Source organism: Schistocerca cancellata, chromosome 7 (genome assembly GCF_023864275.1).
Source record: "Schistocerca cancellata isolate TAMUIC-IGC-003103 chromosome 7, iqSchCanc2.1, whole genome shotgun sequence".
NCBI classification, from domain to species: Eukaryota; Metazoa; Arthropoda; class Insecta; order Orthoptera; family Acrididae; genus Schistocerca; species Schistocerca cancellata.
The window spans coordinates 124,291,166-124,317,890 of record NC_064632.1 but is presented as its reverse complement, the minus strand read 5'-3'; the positions used below and the strand labels follow the sequence as shown (position 1 = coordinate 124,317,890).

The 26,725-nt window shown below is 38.5% G+C and overlaps 1 protein-coding gene across 1 annotated transcript in view; it reads right to left on the bottom strand.

The window, feature by feature from the left end:
* Positions 1–6,178: 6,178 nt before the first annotated feature.
* Positions 6,179–26,725, bottom strand: part of LOC126092277 (tetratricopeptide repeat protein 8) — a 96,656-nt gene continuing 76,109 nt past the window's right edge. Inside the window, exon 8 of the mRNA XM_049907793.1 lies at positions 6,179–10,266. Within this exon, the coding sequence (XP_049763750.1) occupies positions 10,150–10,266 (117 nt within the window). The 3' untranslated portion in view covers positions 6,179–10,149. The remainder of the gene's footprint in view (positions 10,267–26,725) is intronic.

Here is a 26,725-nt window from a genome sequence, read left to right as displayed (position 1 = left end):
ATTTTGCTGTTTCCCCTTCGTTTACTCTCATGTCAAATGAAAACTAAACGGATATCCGTGGCCGGGAGCTATCAAGTGAATTAAAACACATTCACATAATTACTAAAGGCTGAAATATGTCATTAGTTTCAGATTTTATTTTATTTCCACCTTTCTGACAGTCAAGCATTAATCGCTTTGCGGAACAACGAAGTTATTTTTGTCTGTTTGCTAAAGAACTTTGACTTTTGCTAATCTTTTCTGCAGAGGCAGTCAATGTATCTGAAACGAAATGTTTAATTTCACAGTACTGGGTAGTTTCAACTGTTCGCTGCATTTCAAGTGCACGTTTTCATTTTCTAGCACGTATGGCATTATGCCATAATAAAGAACCAAACATGATATAATACAGTACTGGTGCTCCAAGAAAATTTACATCCTGAAAGCCACACTTAAAAGCTTAATATCAGGTCGGGGTCTACGGTACTTCATTGGGAATCTGGACATGCGAGTGTGCCTTTAAGTATGCACTTTAAATGTGCACATTTTAATATGGTTCACGAAATTCCGATGCTCTTGCAGTATCATCTTTCATTGATGATCTTTCACACGTACGTACATACGGGCTTCCTACGTCATGATACCTACCCAAGTGCGATGTCGCCTGTTACCTGAGCTCTCTGGCAACTGCTGAAATGAACCTATTTGTAACAGGTCGCGGGAAAATATTACGATTGGTGGTTTGAAAAGCGTTACTTTCAAAGTAAATATCCTTTTACGTAAGTTGAACTACGTACAAGAATGGACCATGAATTTATTAAATCACAAAGCGTTTGACTCTCATTTAAAAATCAGGTGTCTGATGACGAGCCATTTAGAAGCATTTCGAACCCTCGAACCCTGAAGATCAGACATTTATATCATTATTAAAAATTTTACAGGCTCATTTGTATGATATCTCTTAAAGTGTAACACACGCAAAAAAGATCAACAGTATACGCGAAAGCTTAGCTTCTCTTGCAGGTTGAGACCAATATTTTATGTGAAAGCTTTGCGTTTCTTGTAACAACACTATGTATATTAATTTAAACTATTAACTTTCCCTGTTTGGCACGCTACGTAACACTGATGTTGCTATTGGCTGACTACATCACGTGTCCTATGCTCTGAATATCCTCTGTCATCGGCTGGCGAGATCACGTGACATGAGTTACGAACGGCTTACAAAAGCGCATCGAAATATCGGTTTCAATGGTTCGGAAAGTAACATGCGGTGTTTGGTGGATTTTCTAATGTATGTTTTCGTAATACGAAAATACGAAGCGTACATGTTGCTGCACATCAAAGATATTTCCAAAACGTGTCTTTTTCTCTGAGTTTCGTTTTCTGAAGTGCCGGGAAATTGTACGCCCGTGTACAAAACCATAACCATTCAAAGGAGTGATAGGGGAAAATATACTGTCATCCGGGAGAAAGTGTGTTTTTAACCGGGAAATCCGGGAAAAATCCGGGAATATTTTTTTCCTTGTCCACGTAGACACCCTGTCAGAAGACTCAGTCCTATGTGGATGTGTTTTAACGCAGTCAGCAAGCTGCAAGACGTATGCAAAAACCTACCTATTGAAATACAAAAGTTGAGTCTTAGAGTAGATCATTTAAATTTAGAATCAGAATTTGCCAAACAACAGAGAGAAGTTATGTGCAGATGTAAAGGAAATAACTGAAAAAGCTGAAGCCAGGATACCGGATAAGGGCAGCACACTTGCTGAAAAGGTAGTGTCACAGTGCAAAATTTATGTAGATACTGTAGAAGCAGCTCTAAAAGAGAAAGATCAACTTCTAGCTAAAATAGATTCAGGTTTAAATGAAGCAGAGGAAAGGTTATGAGGCAGTGTTGCTAAAACTACTGACATTCCAAAACAACATATGACAGAAAACAAACCCATGCTTTTAGAGAAGTTATATACCTTTACACTGGTTACCCACAATATGGGGATAGCCCGTCGAAGGAAAATACCGAAGGTTGCACAATGCAACTATACTTTCCGGCAGATGCACCTGTTGAGCAAGCGCATTGGCCATGTGGTATGCCACAAGTGTAAGTAAACACGCCTGTCACTGACATCACGGCGTGTTTTTCAACACTACTTGCAGATGAGGGATTACTTAGGCATCAATAATTTCCGATATTTACCTCTGAAGGAAAAGAGTCTTTATCGGAGCATTACGAAATGCTTTGCCTTGTACCTGGACCGAAGCTCAGAAAATTAGATTTGTTGTTGGATACACACAGGGTAATGTTCTGCTATAGGTTATGGACATGGCAGAATGTTGCCATTACTATGAACAGTTTGAGAGAGCATTTTCTTGATAAATATTGATCTGAGGCAGTACAAGAGAGGCTCAGACATGAAGCATTCAACCCAGCTCCATTCAATATCAATCAGAAGTTTAAGGGGCTATTTTGAAAAATATTTGAATAAAACCAGATACTGTGCGAACCCAGTATCTCAAGTAGAAGTGCTGAAAATTTTAAAGAGCTGTCTTCCTGCCCACATTAGAGAAAAACATTACCATTCCAGAACACGATACCTAATACTTTCTTTATGTACTGGACTCAATAGATTTAATGTACACATATCACAAAAAGTTTTGCATCACCTTGGTTCTGGAACCTGTACAAAAAATTGGAATAGACATCAACATAAACATAATTTCCACCCTTTTTATTGCTCATGAAAACCACACATTGCATGTTGTACCACCATACAGCGAGACCTTCAGAGGTGGTGGTCCGGATTGCTGTACACACCGGTGTCTCTAATAACCAGTAGCACATCCTCTCGCATCGATGCATGCCTGTATTCGTCGTCACATGCTATCCACAAGTTCATCAACGCACTGTTAGTCCAGACTGTCACTCCTAAACGGCGATCCGGCGTAGATCCTTCAGAGTGGTTGGTGAGTCACATCGCCCGTAAACAGCCCTTTCAATACATCCCAGGCATCTTCGATAAAGTTCATGTCTGGAGAACAATGCTGGACACTCTAGTTGAGTGATGCCGTTATCCTGAAGGAAGTCATTCACAAGATCTGCACGATGGGGGCAAGAATTGTCATCCATGAAGATGAATGCCCTGCCAATATGGTTGCACTATTGGTCGGAGGAAGGCATTCACATATCGTACAGCCGTTATGGCACCTGCCATGAATACCAGCGGCGTATGTCGGCTCCACATAATGCCACCCCAAAACATGAGGGAACCGTCACCTTGATGCACTCGCTGGACAGTGTGTCTAAGGTGTTTAGCCTGACTGGGTTGCCCCCAAACACGTCTCTGATGATTGTCTGGTTGAAGCCATACACGACACTCATCAGTGAAGAGAATGTGATGCCAATCCTGAGTGGTCCATTCATCATGTTGTTGGGCCCATCTGTACCGCACCTTTTAGTCAATACACCCACTTGAGAAGAACATTTAATATTACTTGAACAGGTATTGAGCTGCTTTCGTGAATATGGAATAACAGCAAATCTCAAGAAATCTAATTTCCGACAAGAAAAGGTAAAATTTTTAGGAGACACAATCTCTTCAGAAGGCATACTGCCAGGTCCTAAAAAAACTTGACATTAGGAACTACCCTGTTCCTCAAAACAAGAGACAATTAAAGGCATACTTAGGCCTAGTGTCATTTTTCAGTAATTTCATCCCTAACCAACATATGAACAGTGATGCTTTACTCAATCTTCTCCAGAAAAACCGACCTTGGTTATGGGACAAGCAATATCAAACCGATTTCGAGAACATCAAGCAAGCCATATTAAATGCTAATATTTTATCTCAACCAGGTATGGAGGAAGATTTTTGTTTATGCAACAACACATCTTCTCACGGTCTGGGTGTGTGCCTTTTTCAAATGGTAGATGAAGAGGGAAATTTCATCCCTAAAGTAATTAGCTTAACCAGCTGCACCTTACCCAAATCTGAACGTTCATATTCAGTCACAGAGTTGGTAGGTTTGGCTGTAATTTGGTCCTTTAAAAAGTTTGAATATTCCGTTTGAGGTAAACACACAAAAGTGTACTGTGACCATCAGTCCCTATCATTTTTGTTAACTTGTAAATTGCCACACCAATTGATAGCCAGGTAGTATCTTCAAGAATTCGATTTTGAAATAGTACACATAAAATGAAATCAAAACAGAATAGCTGATGATCTTTCTCGACTACCACAAGGCTTAGAGGAGTTCAACGATCTGTTAGAGCAGGAAGGTGAAATAAGAGTTATGTTGGTGGAGGACAAAACACTCTGTCCATACTATGTCCACATGTGTAAACACATGGAGCAACTACATCAGAAAGACAAATGCTGGAGTAAGGTAAGAGCAAAACTTACACATAATGGTGATGAAAAGGTAAAAAAGGTTTTTCACTATTCACAAAGGTGTTCTGTTCCTAGAACAATGGCATGTGTGTGTGCCAGAGGAATTTGTGGATGATTTTATCTTACACACACACAATATTTGGGGCCATTATGGCACTGCAAAATGCACTGATAGAACAGGTAAACATTGTTATTTCCCCAACCTTAGATGAAGAGTACTATAGTTGGTAAGAAAGAGTATTGTTTGCCAAAAAGCAAAATATAACAACTCCAAACAGATAGAACTACATCCCATTGTGGCCAAGAAACCTCTAGAAAAGGTATCGTTAGATCTGGCTGGAACCTATCCCAGAGGTAAGGGGGGAGCAAAATCTATAGTAGGCCTGTATGATATTTTCACTAAATACGTGAAACTGTACGTTGTACAGAAAGTTACAGCCAGTTCAATTATAAGACAAATTAAAGAGGATTATTTTGCAGGAGTAGGAAAGCCAGAAGTCGTGTTAACAGATAATGCTTCATATTTTGTTGGATGTAAATGGAAAGAGTTTGTAGATTGCAACCAAATCAAACACAATGTTGTTATGCACACTACAATTATCCACCAGCAAGGCAATTTTCTTACTCCTCATTGACATCTCTTTATCAAGCAAAAGCAGCCACTCACTAAAAAGAGTAGATGCCATCCATGCTTTTTTGATTTGCCTTGTAATTGACTGCAATAGAAGAAATCACATTTACAATATGACTGTAGCAAAACATTACAGCTGAAGCTATACTGTGCTGAATTAACTAATAAATTAAAGGAACGTAAAATAAAATGTATGTACCCTCATACATTTTTCAAGCACTGTGGGTTTGCTGATTGTGCGACTCCCAGTGGTGTCAATTTACAAGTACTCGACACGTTACTGCAGAGACGAACAGTTAGGCATACTTTAGACTGCTTCCCTCCTTTACACGTTTCTCCTGTAAAGGCCATCGTCTTCTCTGGCATCTGCATTGTATTTTTCCTAACAGTTTACACATGGTGTTTTTCCTCCAAAGTTATGCACCACCTAAGGTGCTGATTTTTCTTCAGATCTACAAAACTATCTTCAATTTCTTTTTGCTATTTAAGGAATATAGCTAACATTGATTGTGCTAGTCCATATTTCCTCACCAAATCTACTTGTGTCATTCCATTATTAATGTCTTTGAAACAAACAAGGTTGGAGACAAAAATAGATGTTTTCAGAGTTACAGCCATTTTCCAAATCTTAGCGGAGTCCAAAGTGTTTACATCAACTAAAAACATACACAGATTGCAAAAATCATGGAGATAAGCTGCGTGTGAGCCTAGAAAAACACTCATGTCTGCTACTGAAGCTCAACAATGGGCAAACTAAATACTTGTTCAAGCAAAGGAGCTCTTTGACATTTGCCGCTCAGTACAGCTCGCCCGCGGCTGTAAGCTGTTCTCTTTACCGCTAGACTTAATACAGTACTTTAGTATGTAGCGAAGCTCCTGAAAATAAAGCTCCCAAAAGTCTAGTAGCTAAATAAACAATACTTACCGCTATAGTGAGCATCTTATAAGTAGGAAAAGTAAATTCCTCAAAATTTTGTCTTTGTTATAACAGGGAGTTGATAAATTTACTTCACTGTTGTAATGAGGGGTAATTAACATAGTACATATAGGAAATCGGCTGGGGCCATAAAAAAAGTTCTCACTGTACCCGGTTTTATTGTTGTATTGGTAATCATTATACGGAGACGGAGATCATACAATATGTTCAAGGAATGTATGCTACAAAATTTTAAGGAACGAGAGAAAAAAAAAAGTGGAAACTGATTTTACGATCCAAGGAGAGCAACATGGTTTCATAGATTATGTACAGACCATCTTTTTGTATTATAACAGATTTTGGAAAAATTGAAAAGCAATGCATTAATTTTAGGAATGACATATGACATCTTTCTACAAAAACTGCTTTGGAAAGCATTACATATGGCAGACAAAAAGGATCCCTTTATTAAAATAGTAAAAGATATGTGCAAATAATATGCCAAATAGGTACCGTATTTACTCGAATCTAAGCCGCACTTTTTTCCGGTTTTTTATAATCCAAAAAGCCGCCTGCGGCTTAGAATCGAGTGCAAAGTAATGGGAAGTTCTGAAATATGTTGGGAGGTGCTGCCACAACTAACTTCTGCCGTCAAATATATGTAGCGCTACACAGGCATGCTTTGCAGGCACAAAGATAAATACTGGCGCCAAAACCTCTACGTCAGTAAAGAAAATTTAAAAAAAGGCGGAAGACGAGCTTTTTTTTCTCCGCCCCGAATTTCGACCACTGCATTTTCATACATTATCCAACGAAGTAAATACAAATTCCGTATTGTTCATCTTCGAATGTAGCAGCTTTTCAATGTACTACGAAAGTCCCACTGGCAAGACTGTTTGGAATGTTTGTCAGTATGGCCAATTCTATGTTCTGAATTTTTTCCTACCTGTGACAAGAGATGGTTGCTAATGGGAACTTTTGTGAATCACATGCAGTATTGTCTTCACCATAAGAATAATACGAATATGAATATAAACATTTTGCCATGTATTCTTTCGTGTTTGCTGCTATCTCATTTAAATCCTGTCTGGCTAATAAGCTACGAAACTAGTGAGACAACAGCAAACGCGGAAGTATACACATATCATATCATGTTTATATTCGTATTATTCTTATGCCTAATAGGGATACAGTCAGAAATGAAGCACGGCAATTAACTAGATTTTTAAATCTAAGATGACTAATTTCTGTGCAGAAAGTAATGTACTAAAGAGACGTCTGCAAAGATTTTCAAACGGAGAAAAATTTTCGCTAAACTCTCGTTCAGAACATATTCTATCATACGCAGTTTATTACTTGGTTCTTGTTGATCATTAACAAAGAAAGCAGCAGTGTAAATAACAACAAATAGCAGTCTCTTTCCATTGTTTCGCTACTGTCACAATTCCTAAACATTCATTATCAGAATGCGACAAACAATGCATGACACAGTACAGTAATGCATTTTCAGCTCAGAGTGACGTAAACACCTATAACAAAGAGAACGGCACTTATCAGATCAGAGAAAAATAAGCAATCAATTCAAACCAGACGAAGCACGTGAAAAACGAAGGGTACCCGTATAAATACGGACGGAGCGCCTACGCATAGCAATGGTTACCTGGTAAAGCTTAACTGCTAAGCTTACGGCTCGAACCAAACTACTGTAGCTGTATCGTCATTCATTCGACCTAAATTGTGTCTCATATTACAATGGACCAACTTTGTTTCGCTTTGGAGGTGCGGCCTAAAACTTCTCTCCCCTTGAATTTCGAGTCTCAAATTTCAGGTGCGGCTTAGATTCGGAAAATTTTTTTTTCCTTTAATTTCGAGTCTCATTTTTCAGGTGCGGCTTAGATTCGAGTAAATACGGTAATAATTTCACAGAAATTTAGTGCAACCAAAGGTCTGCTACAAGGCTGGCCAGTGACACAACTGCTATTCAAAATACAGGATAACCCTACTTTTACACTCCCAGAATTAACATTTTCCCACTATTTATGAAATTTTTTTTATTTATTGCTACTGTCAAATTTCACATGTCCACAACGTTAATTTGCACCCAATTTTCCTGTGATTTATGCTTTATGAAAAAATGTTTGCGGAAAAGAAACTGGCATAAGATTACACTAGCATGATGTTGGTCATCAATTTGTGTTTACATACGGTTCCTGGTTCAGTTCCTTGACACCAGGGCACTCTACTCAGTGGATCTGAACCAGTGAACAGTAAATGTCGGAACAATTCATGTCATATCTCCTGCCTCTGCCAAGCTCTACTTGGCATAGTGCCTGATGGAAGTAACGAGGTTTGTTCGAATAAAGATAACACGACCAATCAATCATTTCCAAACTGTGTCTACTGCGCACGTGCAGCTTCATGATTGTTCTCCTCTTCGCAACACCTTCATTGAACCATATTTTGTGCATTTCGTCGTTTGGCCACTTGCTGTAGTTGATGCCTTTGCTCAATTTGCGTTTTTAACACAACACCAATTACATATTTTTTCATGATTAAGAAGACGTGTTCCAAGACTTTGTCGTCGTCATATGCAGTAGTTATGTATGTATTTTTCGTGATGTTTCACAAACAAACAAAGTGAATGATTTGTGTGTGTGCGTGTGCGTGTGTGTGTTTTTTGTTGTTGTTTTCTACATAATTGAGGAGGCACAGTACCTGATAATCTCAAAAAGACGACTACAGTGCAAGAAATGCAGAACAACACTTACGCAGACCCCACACAACAAACTTATGTAAATATTTGCACTTAACAAGAAAAAATTCTCGAAATGCCTCCTGCTAAGCATGAAAAAATACGTAATTGGTTCTGTGTTATTCTTTTAAATAATGACTAACAGCTGCAGGCTTTCAAAAACATCAAATAAGACGTATGAAATTTAGTCAGACATTTCTACTTCTCAGACAGTTACCAGCTACAATAACTTTATTAGATAATAAACAAGTCCCTGACAAGTATTTTGATGCCTACTACATAAATATATTATACATTAAGTGCATAAATGCAAAAGGGAATTCTGTAAGTAACTTTTGCCACTCAAAATGTTATTTCCCACATTTTACATTTTCCCGCATTTTATACCATTTTTTTTTAAAGTCCCTTGAAAAGTGTAAAAGTGGGGTTTCACTGTACGTACATAGTCTCAGGAAACAGTCTCATAAACTCATGAGAATGGGATTAGAAATTGCAGGTGAAACATATCTGCAGCACTATTTACTCTTTTGCTGGTGACCCAAGTCATCACAGCACAAGATAGAGCAATAAACATATAAAAACTATGGTCTGCAGATAAATAAAAAAATCTAATGATCTGGATGAACAGTAGTATTTTAACTGTATTTATAAATTAATAATTTTAATTATTTTAACTGTCATATATAGGGCACATATCAAGGTTACAATGATAAGATACTCATTTGCTTCCATATGACACTTCTTTTGCAGTATTGTGAATAATTAAAAACTTGCCTCCTGTTGCATAGCTAATTCTCTCTGGCTTTACAAGATAGAACTCAACTAACAATACATATAAATTATAATATCACCACAAATGGGTGTTTTATTTATCAAAATAGTTTAGTTCTGGATCCTAATTAGCACTGCAAAGCAGATGTGATAGGTATAACTTCCGTGAGCATGCAGCCATAATTCCTATATTTAGAAAGAAACATGAGCATGGAATATGCAGATGTATCATGAAATATATTCATCACACTGAATTAAACCAAGGTTTTTGACTAGACGAAAGCACAACATGATAAGCAAAATTTTAAAAAATTGGTCTGAACTTGACCTTTAAACAGACTTATGCAGCCAGTTACATGGGGTCTTACAATTTAATGTGGCCTGAGAACCATGGTGCAACTTTACAGGTGAAAGAAGCTGTAAGTGACAGAAAAAAGATGTGAATTTTAAAATTTTCCTTGTGAATTGAATGTTAAAAGAGATTTACTATACTCCACAATATTTCGACTATACACTTGCAGTCTTTGATGGTTCACATGAGGATTACTGACAGGTTTCCAGTCAAACTAGCATGAAGTGTAGTAAACATCATCTGGCTGCAGGCCTGCAATTTCCGTGAACAGAAAATATTGTTTGCCTGAGTGAGGATTGAACCTTGCACTCCAAATAAAGTCGCAATCACTGAGCCACTATATGAAATGTAATTTCATAAAATTTAAATAAATGCAAAATGCCGCTGAAGTGAGTTTAGTAGTTCTTGGGAGCCTGTGTGGCAAGGATATGCTTCAAGAGCTTTCTGTATAACAATGTAGCTAGTTTGCAGATCACCCATCTGAAACAAAACAATACAAATATTTTAATGCTTCTCCCTCTCGCAAGCTATGGAGTCATGGTTTCATAGAAGACACCTCCTGTGCCATGCCAGTTAATTTTACTTTTCAGTTAATTATCTGAAATAGTTTATTCTGTTTCTTCTGTCCAACATTTTTGCTGCAATAAATAATTATAAAAAGCATTGTTATTAAACTGTTTTTAAACATTTACAGTTGTTATAAATAGAATCTAAGTGTTGTTACATTAGTGGGAGTGTTAGTGAAGTATAAAATAAGATTAAACGGGGTAAGAAGTGTATTTTTCTTCTCGTAAGTAAGTAAGCAGTGAATTAAACTTATAGGTAAACGTTTCCAGTTGGTATAAATATAATATAAGTGTTGTTACATTAGTGGAAGTGTTAGTGAAGTGTTAAAGAACATTAAACGGGGTAAGAAGTTTATTTTCCTTCTCGCGCCTATAGAACGGATTTTAGGCTTAATTTCATGCGTGCGTATCGTAAGTAAACAGCGAGTTAAACTAATATGTAATCGCCAGTTTTTTTATTCAGTACTCTTTCAATTTATTTATACCTGCCTGAATACTTTCTAGGGTTCTTTGTTTACATTTTAGTCAGTACTTAAATCAGTTTATACGATTTCTGTTTTTACCATGAGTGAGAAGTGTGTAACATGCTGCAGGATTGTTAGTTCTGGGGTGTGGTGTGATGGGTGCTGTAGTTTCTTTCATTGTGGCGAATGTAGTGGCGTGGGAAGTGGGGACATAAATGAGGCTCACCAGTGGTATTGTAGGATCTGCAGTAGAGATAGGAAAATACTGGAACAGAAAGGGAAAATTGCAGCTCTTCAAGCTGACTTAGACAAGGCAAGGGAGGATCTGGACAGCTTAAAGAGGGAGAAGGGTGAACAAAGGTGGGAAGTGGCATCAGGTAATAGGGGGAATAGGCAAAGGAGAGCGTCAGACAGCTTTGTCATAAATCTTGAAAGTAGATTTGACCTGTTGCCTCAGTCAGAATCGGATGAGCCTCATGTAGCTGAAGCTGTAGAAAGGGCACAACAAGCTTTCAAGGACTTGAAATAGGTACGGAAATTTGTAAAGAGAAAGAAAGTTCTGTTGTTAGGTAGTTCCCATGGTAGAGGTGTTGGCCAACTACTGCAGGAAAATCTAGGTCCAGAGTACCAGGTCACAAACTTTTTCAAGCCTAGTGCAGATCTGGGTCAGGTAACAGAGGATGTAGGTAATTTATGCAAGGATTTCACAAAGGAGGATGCCGTGGTTATAGTGGGTGGTCCGGGAAATAGCACTGACAGAGACTCTGAATATTCCATAGAGAGTGACCTGGTGAAGATAGCATCAGCAACAAAGCATACGAGTGTGGGATTTGTGTCTGTGTTGAGATGCCATGATCGGCCTCATTTGAACTCTTCTATCGGGAGGGTGAACTTGGAGTTGGAGTGGCTGCTAAGGACGGATATAGGGTCCCATATTGTTTTGATTCCTGTGGATGCTATCGATAGGTGGGACTACACTAGGCATGGCCTTCACCTCAATAGGAAAGGGACGGGAAAACTGTCTGGATTGAGTGCAGAAAACTTAAGGGGGGACACTGTCACAAGTGGTAAAATACCAGTGGTCACAGGTGTCAGAGGGATGTCTTTTTTAGGACAGGGAAGGGGGAAAGAAAACGAGTTTTTAGAGAGATTGGCAGACACACTCAGTTTGAGAAAACAGATGAACAGGAGTCAGATTTTAGCATACAGCCTTCATTTAAACAATGTTTAACAGAAAGTAATCAGAAACTGCCAGTTCATCTTCGCCAAAGCAGTTATAATCCCATTAGTGTGCAGTATCATTTATCTTTATTACACCAGAACATTCCGGGACTCAGAAATAAAGTTGATGAACTACTCATTCGTATTGATGAAATGAATTCATCTAACCAAACTGACATAAGCTGCCTCTCTGAACATCAAGTGACCACTAGTATAGATATGTTAGACATTTCAGGATTTAAGCTAGCTTCCTACTTCTGCAGAGTAGATATGGATGGAGGAGGAGTTGCCACATTTATTAAAAACTGCCATAAATTCAAGAACATTGACATTAATAAATTCTGTTTAGAGCAGCTTCTAGAAACATGTGCAACTGAAGTAAGAGTTCCATAACAGATCCTATATAATAGTAACTATTTACTGAGCACCTGCAGGAAATTATAATCTATTCATAAATCATCTAGAAGCTCTTTTGGGTTATTTAACAGGAAGAAACAAAGAAATTTAGATTGCTGGTGACTAATACAGACTTTCTAATGCAATCTTCCAGTAAACATTTACTGCAGTTAGTAATGTTGTCTTTCAATCTAACTCACACTGTAAACTTTCCAACTAGGATCACTAAATCCTCAAGGACAGCCATTGATAACATTTTTATAGACAAATCAAAGGAACAAAATCATATCATAAAACCTGTTATAAATGGACTGTCAGATCATGACATGCAGCTCCTTGTTTTAGATGTAAATTCTAAGCAGATTATCAAAACTGCTAAATCTGAGTACAGGGGAGTAGTCAATCAACCACAAATTGAGAGTTTTAGAAAACTGCTCAAATATATGAACTGGAAGGATGTTTATAGTGCTCATGACATGAACGAAAAATATAACACATTCATGAACAATGTCAGTACCATGTTTGAAAACTGTTTTCCTCTAAAAGTTACTCAAATTAAACAGAAGTCTATAATAAAACCATGGATTACACAAGGAATAAAGATTTCCTGTAAGACAAAATGGAAAATGTATCTGTCAACCAAGAATAGTTCCAATGTTGATGATTTAGCTAAATACAAGGAATACTGTAAAATATTAAAAAAAAGTAATTCAGACATATAAACAAATGCACTACGAGAAGAAGATAGCAATGCCAGGGAACAAAATAAAAACAATATGGGATATAGTGAAGGAGGAGACTGGTAGAACCAGAAAGGAACAGGAGCAAATAGCAGTAAGGGTAGATGACACATTACTAACCAATGGGCACAGTGTGGCAAATCTATTTAATAAGTACTTTATATCCGTTACTGATACAATGGGATTGTCAGGATCACTAAATAATGCCCTTGAATAGCTGAAACTAGCCTTTACAAATAGCTTCAGGTACATGAATATGTCACTCACTTCACTAAAAGAAATAACTTCCATAATAAAATTTTTAAAAACAAAGCATTCTAGTGGTTACAATGAAATCTCAACAAAGTTAATTAAGGCATGTTCTTGTGAATTTAGTACAATTCTAAATTACTTGTGTAACCAGTCAATTATAACTGGGACATTTCCTGACTGGCTAAAATATGCAGATGTTAAGCCTCTATTCAAGAAAGGGGATAAAGAGATACCATCAAACTACAGACCGATTTCACTTTTGCCAGCATTCTCAAAATTTTTAGAGAAAGTAATGTACAGGCAGCTTCTCAACCATCTGACCACAAATAACATATTATCAAGAACACAGTTTGGATTTCTGAAGGGTTCTGATACCAAGAAGGCTATTTACACCTACAGTGAAAATGTACTTAATTCATTAAATAATAAATTACAAGCAGCAGGTATTTTCTGTGATTTGTCAAAGGCATTTGATTGTGTGAACCACATCATCATTTTAAATACATTAGAATTCTATGGTGTCACGGGCAGTGCTGCAAAATGGTTCAAGTCTTACCTCACTAACAGGAAACAAAGGGTGTCAGTGCAAGGGACTAGTGAATTAAGTCATCATCAGAATGTGAAGAAATTACATGTGGTGTCCCACAAGGATCCATCTTAGGGCCATTGCTTTTTATTGTGTACATTAATGATCTCTCATCAGTTACACTGCCAGAAGCAGAGTTCGTTTTTTTTTGCAGATGACACAAGTATTGCATTAAATAGTATGTCGAGTGCAGTTCTAGAAAGATCTCCTAATGATATTTTCATGGATATTAATAAATGGTTTATAGCCAATTCACTGACATTAAACTTCGAAAAGACTCACTATATGCAATTCAGAACCTGTAAGAGGTTTCCACCCAGCATATGCATAAAGTACGAAGAAGAGCAGATAGAAGAGGTTGACAGTTTTAAATTCCTGGGATTACAACTTGATAATAAATTCAGTTGGGAGGAGCACACCACAGAACTGCAGAAACGCCTTAACAAATCTGTATTTGCAATTCGAGTGTTAGCAGATATAGGCGACATAAAAATGAAAAAGCTTGCATACTTTGCCTACTTTCATTCTATAATGTCATATGGTATAATATGACTCTACAAGTCAACCAAAAGTTTTCAGAGTCCAAAAGCATGTAATACGTATTATTTGTGGAGTAAATTCACGGACGTCCTGTAGAAACCTCTTCAAAGAACTGGGTATACTAACTACTGCCTCTCAGTATATTTACTCCTTAATGAAATTTGTCCTAAATAATATATCTCTTTTTCCAACAAACAGCTCAGTTCATACATATGACACCAGGAACAAAAATGATCTGCACAAGGACTTTAAAGCACTTACTTTAGTTCAAAAAGGTGTTCACTACTCAGGAACACTTATCTTCAATAATTTGCCAGCACACATAAAAAATTTAGTTACAAATAAAGATCAGTTTAAAAGGAGCCTGATAGACTTACTAGTGGCCAACTCCTTCTACTCCATTGACGAATTTTTTAATAGAAACAAATGATGTATTGTATATACTCATACCATTAGTATCATTATTTCAGCTTAAAAAATGATGGATTGTATATACTCATACTATTAGTGTTATTATTTCAGCTTTTTTTTTTTTTTTTTTAAAAAAAAAAAAAGAGGACATGTTCCACATCCATGAGGATCTCCTCAGCACGGATCTATGGAATGAAAAACTAGTCTAATCTAATCTAGGGATACTAAAAACTTGTCAAAACACTGGATCTACTGCTCTAAGCACACCAGACAAAAAAAATTAGTCTTCCAGGAGACATTGTGTTAATAACACGTAACTCTGCCTCTAAGCCCGATTATACCTCTTTCTGGTGAGGATGGGAGTTCATAAGTTTCTACACGTATGCATATCCAGCTGAAGCCATTCATTAATGATTATATCCTGTACAGCTACCAAATTATGGAGCTGTTAATTGCTACATTTCACCCAACATTTCAAATAGTCCCAGACATTTGCTATAGAATTAAGACTGGGTGTTTTAGTGTGCCAGTCAAGTTTCAATAGGGTGTCCAAGTGTTTGTCAAATCAGAAATGTATGCTTGCAGCCCTGTGACAAAGACTGACATCCTGTAAGGCGGAAAAATGCTCATCATGACAACAAAGGAAAAGGATAACACTCGTTCACAGAGAATGTTGAAATAAACATGAACCAGCATGTCCACAGTGACCGTAACGAGTGGGTCCAAGTCATGGTATGAAAAACACTCACAAAAACATTACAGAACCATGTTTGGTCTGAACTACACCCTTCACACACTGTGGGTTAAATGCCTTATCAAGCTGTTGGTGCACCTGACACCTTGTGCCATTTGAAAAGGGGCCAAAGTGAGGCTCATAAGACAACACTTCCAACCAGGTACTGTCTTGTTTCTGTGTTGTTCGCCTCACTGAAGCCGTGCAGTTTTATGCGCGGCTGTGAGTAATGGCCTTTTGTGAGGTAAATGAAGCTGAGTGTCTTCCATCGTACGGCTCTGGTTCTGCACAACTAAATGGCTCATACACAACACATCACTATCATTGCTCACATCAGTGGTGGAGGATTATACAGTTGCCTGGAACTAGATCTATAGCACTCCAAAGTTGCCAGTGTGCTATTTTAATGCAGGTAGGAATATTTTGTCTGGTGAACTTATTTTATAACTACAAGTGCAATGTAGAATATGGGTTCCTGCCTCCCATAAAATTCTTTTCTAGCAATGAAACTTTAGGTTTCTACACATACCATACAGTGGAACAGTAAATTAAGAGAAATGAGGAAAGGGAACTACTCTTGCAGTTGATTGATGTACCATGCGTCAGTCAGCTACATGAGAGTGGTTACCTTCATTCAGTTTTATTTACTGTTTCCAAAATTGAATTTCTGTTACTGTAATGCTACAATACACCATGGCTTGCTACTATTTATATGAAATTCTTAACAGTATCATCTGAAACAACTGCCATGTCATATAATCTACAATATCTGCATCTGCTTCCAAAGTCATTAATTCACACACACACACACACACACACACAAGTGATGCTCTTACATTCCATTCAAATTCTAGGCTATTAATTATACTTTTAATATTATATTACGATCTGGGAAGATACTTCATACGAAGCATTTCAAGCTACAAATGTAGGGACCTAAAACATATTAAAGGACACAGAACTATGCAACAAAAGAGTATTACAAGAAGTCTAAAAACTGAACTGTTTTAACCTGTTGTTATTTTCAGAACATTGCCAAAGTTGTTTTCTTTTTCCTTAAACAACCTAAAATAATTCTTCTTCCTTCCTTCCAGCAAGGGTGGGTAAAAAAGTCATCTCCCAGAACTAATGCGAGCATGGCTCCATCTTCCTTTGGGTCTATAAAAGTGTGCTTGCCCCATCAGATGGCATTACATCATCTGTTGTTAATGTGAAATCCATTGCTTTTGATAGTTGAGTACTTTATCAATAATTTCATTAATATTAAAGTTCCCTATGCATAAAGCCCCCATGAACCATGGACCTCGCCGTTGGTGGGGAGGCTTTCGTGCCTCAGCGATACAGATAGCCGTACCGTAGGTACAACCACAACGGAGGGGTATCTGCTGAGAGGCCAGACAAACGTGTGGTTCCTGAAGAGGGGCAGCAGCCTTTTCAGTAGTTGCAAGGGCAACAGTCTGGTTGATTGACTGATCTGGCCTTGTAACAATAACCAAAACGGCCTTGCTGTGCTGGTACTGTGAACGGCTGAAAGCAAGGGGAAACTACGGCCGTAATTTTTCCCGAGGGCATGCAGCTTTACTGTAATATTAAATGATGATGGCGTCCTCTTGGGTAAAATATTCCAGAGGTAAAATAGTCCCCCATTCGGATCTCCGGGCGGGGATTACTCAAGAGGACGTCGTTATCAGGAGAAAGAAAACTGGCATTCTACGGATCGGAGCGTGGAATGTCAGATCCCTTAATCGGGCAGGTAGGTTAGAAAATTTAAAAAGGGAAATGGATAGGTTAAAGTTAGATATAGTGGGAATTAGTGAAGTTCGGTGGCAGGAGGAACAAGACTTCTGGTCAGGTGACTACAGGGTTATAAACACAAAGTCAAATAGGGGTAATGCAGGAGTAGGTTTAATAATGAATAGGAAAATAGGAATGCGGGTAAGCTACTACAAACAGCACAGTGAACGCATTATTGTGGCCCACACCTACTACAGTAGTACAAGTTTATATGCCAACTAGCTCTGCAGATGACGAAGAAATTGAAGAAATGTATGATGAAATAAAAGAAATTATTCAGGTAGTGAAGGGAGACGAAAATTTAATAGTCATGGGTGACTGGAATTCGAGTGTAGGAAAAGGGAGAGAAGGAAACGTAGTAGGTGAATATGGATTGGGGCTAAGAAATGAAAGAGGAAGCCGCCTGGTAGAATTTTGCACAGAGCACAACTTAATCATAGCTAACACTTGGTTTAAGAATCATGATAGAAGGTTTTATACATGGAAGAACCCTGGAGATACTAAAAGGTATCAGATAGATTATATAATGGTAAGACAGAGATTTAGGAACCAGGTTCTAAATTGTAAGACATTTCCAGGGGCAGATGTGGACTCTGACCACAATCTATTGGTTATGACCTGTAGATTAAAACTGAAGAAACTGCAAAAAGGTGGGAATTTAAGGAGATGGGACCTGGATAAACTGAGAGAACCAGAGGTTGTACAGAGTTTCAGGGAGAGCATAAGGGAACAATTGACAGGAATGGGGGAAAGAAATACAGTAGAAGAAGAATGGGTAGCTTTGAGGGATGAAGTAGTGAAGGCAGCAGAGGACCAAGTAGGTAAAAAGACGAGGGCTAGTAGAAATTCTTGGGTAACAGAAGAAATATTGAATTTAATTGATGAAAGGAGAAAATATAAAAATGCAGTAAATGAAGCAGGCAAAAAGGAATACAAACGTCTAAGCAGGGATGGCTAGAGGACAAATGTAAGGATGTAGAGGCTTATCTCACTAGGGGGAAGACAGATACTGCCTACAGGAAAATTAAAGAGACTTTTGGAGATAAGAGAACCACTTGTATAAACATCAAGAGCTCAGATGGAAACCCAGTTCTAAGCAAAGAAGGGAAAGCAGAAAGGTGGGAGTATATAGAGGGTCTGTACAAGGGCGATGTACTTGAGGACAATATTATGGAAATGGAAGAGGATGTAGATGAAGATGAAATGGGAGATACGATACTGCGTGAAGAATTTGACAGAGCACTGAAAGACCTGAGTCGAAACAAGGCCCCCGGAGTAGACAACATTCCAATGGAACTACTGACGGCCTTGGGAGAGCCAGTCCTGACAAAACTCTACCATCTGGTGAGCAAGATGTATGAAACAGGCGAAATACCCTCAGACTTCAAGAAGAATATAATAATTCCAATCCCAAAGAAAGCAGGTGTTGACAGATGTGAAAATTACCGAACAATCAGTTTAATAAGCCACAGTTGCAAAATACTAACACGAATTCTTTACAGACGAATGGAAAAACTAGTAGAAGTCGATCTCGGGGAAGATCAGTTTGGATTCCGTAGAAATACTGGAAAACGTGAGGCAATACTGACCTTACGACTTACCTTAGAAGAAATATTAAGGAAAGACAAACCTACGTTTCTAGCATTTGTAGACTTAGAGAAAGCTTTTGACAATGTTGACTGGAATACTCTCTTCCAAATTCTAAAGGTGGCAGGGGTAAAATACAGGAAGCGAAAGGCTATTTACAATTTGTACAGAAACCAGATGGCAGTTATAAGAGTCGAGGGACATGAAAGGGAAGCAGTGGTTGGGAAGGGAGTAAGACAGGGTTGTAGCCTCTCCCCGATATTATTCAATCTGTATATTGAGCAAGCAGTAAAGGAAACAAAAGAAAAATTCGGAGTAGGTATTAAAATCCATGGAGAAGAAATAAAAACTTTGAGGTTCGCCGATGACATTGTAATTCTGTCAGAGACAGCAAAGGACTTGGAAGAACAGTTGAATGGAATGGACAGTGTCTTGAAAGGAGGATATAAGATGAACATCAACAAAAGCAAAACGAGGATAATAGAATGTAGTGAGTTAACTCAGGTGATGCTGAGGGAATTAGATCAGGCAATGAGACACTTAAAGTAGTAAATGAGTTTTGCTATTTGGGGAGCAAAATAACTGATGATGGTCAAAGCAGAGAGGATAAAAAATGTAGACTGGCAATGGCAAGGAAAGCGTTTCTGAAGAAGAGAAATTTGTTAACATCGAGTATAGATTTAAGTATCAGGAAGTCATTTCTGAAAGTATTTGTATGGAGTGTAGCCATGTATGGAAGTGAAACATGGACGGTAAATAGTTTGGACAAGAAGAGAATAGAAGCTTTCGAAATGTGGTGCTACAGAAGAATGCTGAAGATTAGATGGGTAGATCACATAACTAATGAGGAAGTATTGAATAGGATTGGGGAGAAGAGAAGTTTGTGGCACAACTTGACCAGAAGAAGGGATCGGTTGGTAGGACATGTTCTGAGGCATCAAGGGATCACCAATTTAGTATTGGAGGGCAGCGTGGAGGGTAAAAATCATAGGGGGAGACCAAGAGATGAGTACACTAAGCAGATTCAGAAGGATGTAGGTTGCAGTAGGTACTGGGAGATGAAGAAGCTTGCACAGGATAGAGTAGCATGGAGAGCTGCATCAAACCAGTCTCAGGACTGAAGACCACAACAACAACAACAACAACAACAACAACAACAACAATGCATAAAGCCACTTCTAATATTATCTCATAAAGTTACTTTCTTGGTATATAATAAAAATCTAACATATAATGTTTCCATTCTTCTCTTATCTTGTTGCCAAAATGCCCATGTCTCACTTCTCTAATACAGACCTAATTTAGAGATGTTACACTTACTGTCTTTCATCGTATGTTTTTCGAAGTGCTTATTATGACATTTACTAATTTCCATTAATAGGGAGTATGGGAAACATACTGGACAGGATCTTAAAATAATGATTGGTGTATACTGTTATTTCTAAACCAGCTATGTTTTATATAATGCCAAGCCCTTGTCACAGTCACATAAAGTGGCAACAGCAGAAAGTAGGGACTACCTGCGTACTAAAAGTGAGGCTGAGTGGCCCTACAGGAACCTGTAAAATTACAGCAGGAATCTGGTGAAGATCTTGACAGCAGCAACAATGGACAAGATGGTTTTCTGTGCTGTGAAGTTGATGGAGAAAGCATTCTAACCACTGCTGTGTGTGGAAGAGGGACCTTTACACACTAAGGGAGACAGTAGTGACAGAAAATCAGGCATGTCAGGAGACCTCCACATATCAAGCCAATTATATAATTTCTCAGCAAGACATTAGTAACCTTCTAGGGAGACACAAAAACTCATCAAACTAAGGAAATGGCTAGACTGACATAAAAAAATAATAATAAATAAAAAAGTTTTACTTTTCATTCACTGTTAACTAATTTATTTAGTGCAAACACATGCACAAAAAAATTTTCACACTAGTGACAGATGCCCAAGCAATATCACTGATACTGACTCTTTAAAATATCTTAGTGTAACCAGATGTCACCTTTTCAATTATGCAAATGAATATGTCAAGCAAGTTATTTACCAATCAAGTCTGGTTGTACGGCATTAAAACGCCTCCTAGAGGACACAGTTTTAACCCAGTTTGCCAAAATGACATGAAATTCCAATATTGGTTACAAGTTTTTGGTATAGGTGATACTAATTGACTTTGCTTACAGTCACAATTTATGAGAGATTTAGACTGCTGGTAGGAAATTTTAGTTCCAAAATAAAAATTTTCTGAAATTTTTCTTTCTGCTTTGGTATGCTGGACCAAGCTGTGGTTATGAGTTAGTTTCCATTTACCTCCACCAGGGAATATCTTTTAGGCAAAAACCAAACATTTCTTGGATCTTGAGTAAAGACTTCTACACATTCAATCCCAAGAATCAGAAGAGACTGTGAATCCCAATCTGGGATGAAAACCTCAAAACTGGAATTCTGAGCTTAGCTGTGACAGTGCGACATTTGATGGAAATGTGTTATTCTGGATGCACATGGTAATCCTGGAAAAATATTTCTGTTGGGATGACAGGTGGGTGCTTCACAACTATGGTCTTAGTGACCTGACACTCCTTTCCAATCTTCCCCAACCATTCATTCTTTCCCACCTGAGAAAGAATGTACAAGTTCTGAAAGTTACGGACAGTATTTTCCATTTTTAAGTGTTATTGGCAATACCAAGCATTTACCTCCTGAAGATTATTGGTGGTTCGCCAATTGACCACCGCCTAATTTATAGATTTTTCACTTTAACTTTCTCATTGAAAATTTTGCCCACAATTGTGACTGTTATTGTCTGCTGTAAGTATGTTTGCATACTTACAGTTGACTGTAGCTTCATTCTGAAGATTCTTTATCGACATGAAAGAAGTTTACCATTACCGACATAAACATTCATTTAGGGCATAGGTAGGCAACAAGTGGCCCGTGGCTGGATTCGGCATGCGATTGGTTTCAGTCTGGCCTATGGAAGAAATAATGGAAGGGGGGGGGGGATATTCAGAATTTTGCAAGCAATTTTTTAAGACAGCTATTACTGTAAAATGTCATAAGTCAAGAAATACTATATGCCACATACGCAAATGTAAAGGTCTGAATAAGGGATGATATACCCCCAAAAACACGTGTTTTGAGGCATGATTTGATAACATGGCATGTCAGGAAAAGGATGCCATTTACATTGGTGTGTTACCCCATAAAAATTAACGTCATCGTTGTTACTGCTTTGACTTCACATGCTAGGGGTGCTGCCGCTGCATCACAAGACGATGTAGCCCATGACCTTAACAAAGTATTTGAATCAGACCCATGGTCCACCAAAGGTTGCCCATGTCTGATTTAGATGATGTTTCTTTTCCACTATTGTTTTCTGTATAACTTAATTTAGTTGGAGGGTTGAAGGTATTTCTTTGTTGTTGTCTTCAGTCATGAGACTGGTTTGATGCAGTTCTCCATGCTAGTCTGTTCTGTGCAAGCTCCTTCATCTCCTAGTACCTACTGCAACCTACATCCTTCTGAATCTGCTTAGTGTATTCATCTCTTGGTCTCCCTCTATGATTTTTACCCTCCACGCTGCCCTCCAATGCTAAATTTGTGATCCCTTGATGCCTCAGAACATGTCCTACCAACCGATCCCTTCTTCTATACTCCATTCACCGAAACAAGAGACGTACTGTAAACACGGCAAGGCGCTTGACCACAGCGCTGCCGTTGAGGGGTGTACAAGGCAGGGGCGTCAGAAATTAACAAATGAAAGTCGTGTTTTTTATAATTTGGCACCTGAACATGATAAAGAGATCCGACAACTACCTTCCGACACCTTTATTTACATTACATTAAAATTTATTGTCACTAAAAAAGAGAAATATTTAAGCTTCCAGGAAAAGTTGTTTTTTCGCGTTACTCTATATTTATCACACCATATCTCCTAAACTGTGTGTCACACAGCAAAATAATTTTATAATTGCCTTCAGTACTATATGTTGATGACGTCTGCAAATTTTTTGCTCAATAGAGTCAGTAATAGTGAAGCAATGAATTAAAATCTCACGTCTGATATAGAACCGTTACCAAATCATCGTCCGAAATATAGTAAGCGACAAACGTTTTCCCTTTACATTCTTTTGTGGGGGTGTAAGCGAGAAAAGTTTCAGAAAGGTTTGAATTTAATTTTGTAGTTTGTTCGAATGCGATGGGTGCAACCGTTTGTCCTTTATGAGCGATGCATTGTGCGGTTCACAGGCGCGGCGCTCAGTAAGTGTGGCCGTCTCAGTTGCAGGTGTGAGCTCCTTAGTGGGTGTTGCACAGCGGCGATTTCAGGTTGAAAGACTCGTTGTTGATTATTAGAGTAAGTATATGTGTTTGTAGTCATGCTGAGCATTCACTATTTATGTGCGCATCCAATAGCATTGCATGGTTTCATATTTTATATATTCACTATTCCATTAGTGTCACATACGGCTGTCCTCATTATGCCATCCACGGATTCAGCGAGCGAGGTCGACGTGTCAGTTCTAAGTCCACCAAAGAAGCGAGCAAAGAAGAAATCATTAAGCTCTTCTGAGAAGCACATGGTGCTTAATGTGTATAAAACGGTACTTTTACATCCAGAGCAGTCGATGAGTGACATTGTTTCGAAAACAGCTGCAGCTACAGGTGTTGGAGGTTCTTCAGTGCATCGTGTGATAAGTGAGTACAAGGCCACACACTCTTTGAAGTCTCCCAAGAAAGGAAAATTACGACAAACTTTCTGAAAATGTTGATGACTTCGATAGAAATGCGATACGAAGGAAAGTACACGAATTTCTTTTTTCGTAACGAATTGCCATCAATTGACAAAGTGCTTAGAGTCGTGAACGAAGATGCAGATCTGGGCAATTTTTGGAGAACTACATTTTATAAGTTATTGAGAGAAATGAATTTCAAATATGTCCGGCGTGGGCGCGATAGCATGCTAATAGACAGGGATGACATCTTTTTATGGAGACGGCGTTATCTTCGAACCATTAAACGGTTGAGAGATGAAGGCAGACCCATTTACTATTTGGACGAGACGTGGATGAACGCAGGAAATATCCGAAGTTACGTCTGGGTAGATGACACTATAAATTCCCCAAAACAAGCGTTTCTGTCCGGGTTATACACCGGAAGCAAGGGCCCATCAGGTAAAGGGAAACGTCTGATTATCGCGCACATTGGCAGCAAAACAGGGTTCGTTGAAGGATGTTTGTGGACTTCCGAATCCAAGAAAAGTGGAGATTATCATGAGGAGACGTGCGCCGAAACCTTCGAGAAGCGGTTTCAAGATGTTCTTCCTCGGCTTCAGGAAAATGCAGTTATTGTTCTTGATAACGCGCCGTACCATTCTCGGAGAAAAGAGAAAGTTCCCAATCCGAATTCCAATAAGCACGAAATATCAGAGTGGCTAAAATCTAAAAACATCGATTTCAAAGACGGTATGTTGAAGAAAGAACTTTTAGATATAGTTAAAAATCACAGAACAGCGCACAACGAATACGCAATAGATGAAATGGCGAAGAATGCTGGGAAAACTGTTCTCAGAATTGCTCCGTACCACTGTGAATTAAACGCCATCGAGTTAGTGTGGGCCAGAATCAAAGGCTATGTTGCAGCGAAAAACAATACATACAAAATGCCGGAAGTTAAAGTACTGCTAGAAGAAGCAGTAAGAACAGTGACTGCAGAGGATTGGAACAAGTGTGTCCTCCATGTCGTAGGAAAAGTGGAAACTCAAATGTGGAAATTAGACTGCATTACAGAGGAGAGAGAGGAGCGGTTTATTATAATCCTCAATGAAAACAGTTCAAGTTCGACAGAGTGAACCTTGTTTCGTCATTTCTCATTATTATTACTGGTATTGTTATTAAAATTAACAATTAATTGTGTTTTAATGGAGCGTTTTGTTAGAAACCTGAATGAAAATAAATCTGCTTCGGCAGAATGAACTCAGTTTAACATTAGTTTAACATTGTTGTTAAATTTATTTCGTACATTTTGCCCAGGTTTCTCAAAGTCCGCTATGACAGCTCGGCAGCCACCCGAACGCCGCCAGCTGCCAGCTGCAAAGCGTGCGCCAAGGACTTTCCACACCCCTACGTATCACGTGAACACCGAATGCTTTCTCCGGAAACGAGCGTAGTCGCTCACGTGACACTGTTTATGTTTCGTCCCAGCTCTCGGTGAATAGACTTTAGTCAAGTTGTGCCGCAAACTTCTCTTCTCCCCAATCCTATTCAATACCTCCTCATTAGTTACATAATCTACCCACCTAATCTTCAATATTCTTCTGTAGCACCACATTTCGTAAGCTTCTATCTCTTCTTAACAAAACTATTTGTCGTCCATGTTTCACTTCCATACATGGCTACACTCCATACAAACACTTTCAGAAACGACTTCCTGACACTTAAATCAATACTCGATGTTAACAAATTTCTCTTCTTCAGAAACGCTTTCCTTGCCATTGCCAGTCTACATTTTATATCCTCTCTACTTCGACCATCATCAGTTATTTGCTCCCCAAATGGCAAAACTCCTTTACTACTTTAAGTGTCTCATTTCCTAATCTAATTCCCTCAGCATCACCCGACTTATTTCGACTACATTCCATTATCATTGTTTTGCTTTTATTGATGTTCATCTTATATCCTCCTTTCAAGACACTGCCCATTCCGTTCAACTGCTCCTCCAAGTCCTTTGTTGTCTCTGACAGAATTACAATGTCATCGGCGAACCTCAAAGTATTTATTTCTTCTCCCTGGATTTTAATACCTACTCCGAATTTTTCTTTTATTTCCTTTACTGCTTGCTCAATGTACAGATTGAATAACATCGGGGAGAGGCTACAACCCTGTCTTCCTTCTCAACCATTGCTTCCCTTTCATGCCCCTCAACGCTTATAATTGCCATCTCCTTTCTGTACAAATTATAAATAGCCTTTCGCTCCCTGTATTTTACCCCTGCCACCTTTAGAATTTGAAAGAGAGTATTCCAGTCAACATTGTCAGAAGCTTTCTCTAAGTCTACAAATGCTAGAAACATAGATTTGCCTTTCCTTAATCTTTCTTCTAAGATAAGTCGTAAGGTCAGTATTGCCTCACATGTTCCAACATTTCTACGGAATGCAAACTGATCTTCCCCGAGGTCGGCTTCTACCAGTTTTTCCATTCATCTGTAAAGAATTCGCATTAGTATTTTGCAGCTGTGACTTATTAAACTGATAGTTCGGTAATTTACACATCTGTCAACACCTGCTTTCTTTGGGATTGGAATTATTATATTCTTATTGAAGTCTGAGGGTATTTCGCCTGTCTCATACATCTTGCTCACCAGATGGTAGAGTTTTGTCAGGACTGACTCTCCCAAGGCCGTCAGTAGTTCTAATGGAATGTTGTCTACTCCCGGGGCCTTGTTACGACTCAGATCTTTCAGTGCTCTGTCAAACTCTTCAAGCAGTATCGTATCTCCCATTTCATCTTTATCTACAGCCTCTTCCGTTTCCATAATATTGTCCTCAAGTACATCGCCCTTGTATAGACCCTCTATATACACCTTCCACCTTTCTGATTTCCCTTCTTTGCTTAGAACTGGGTTTCCATCTGAGCTCTTGATATTCATACAAGTGACT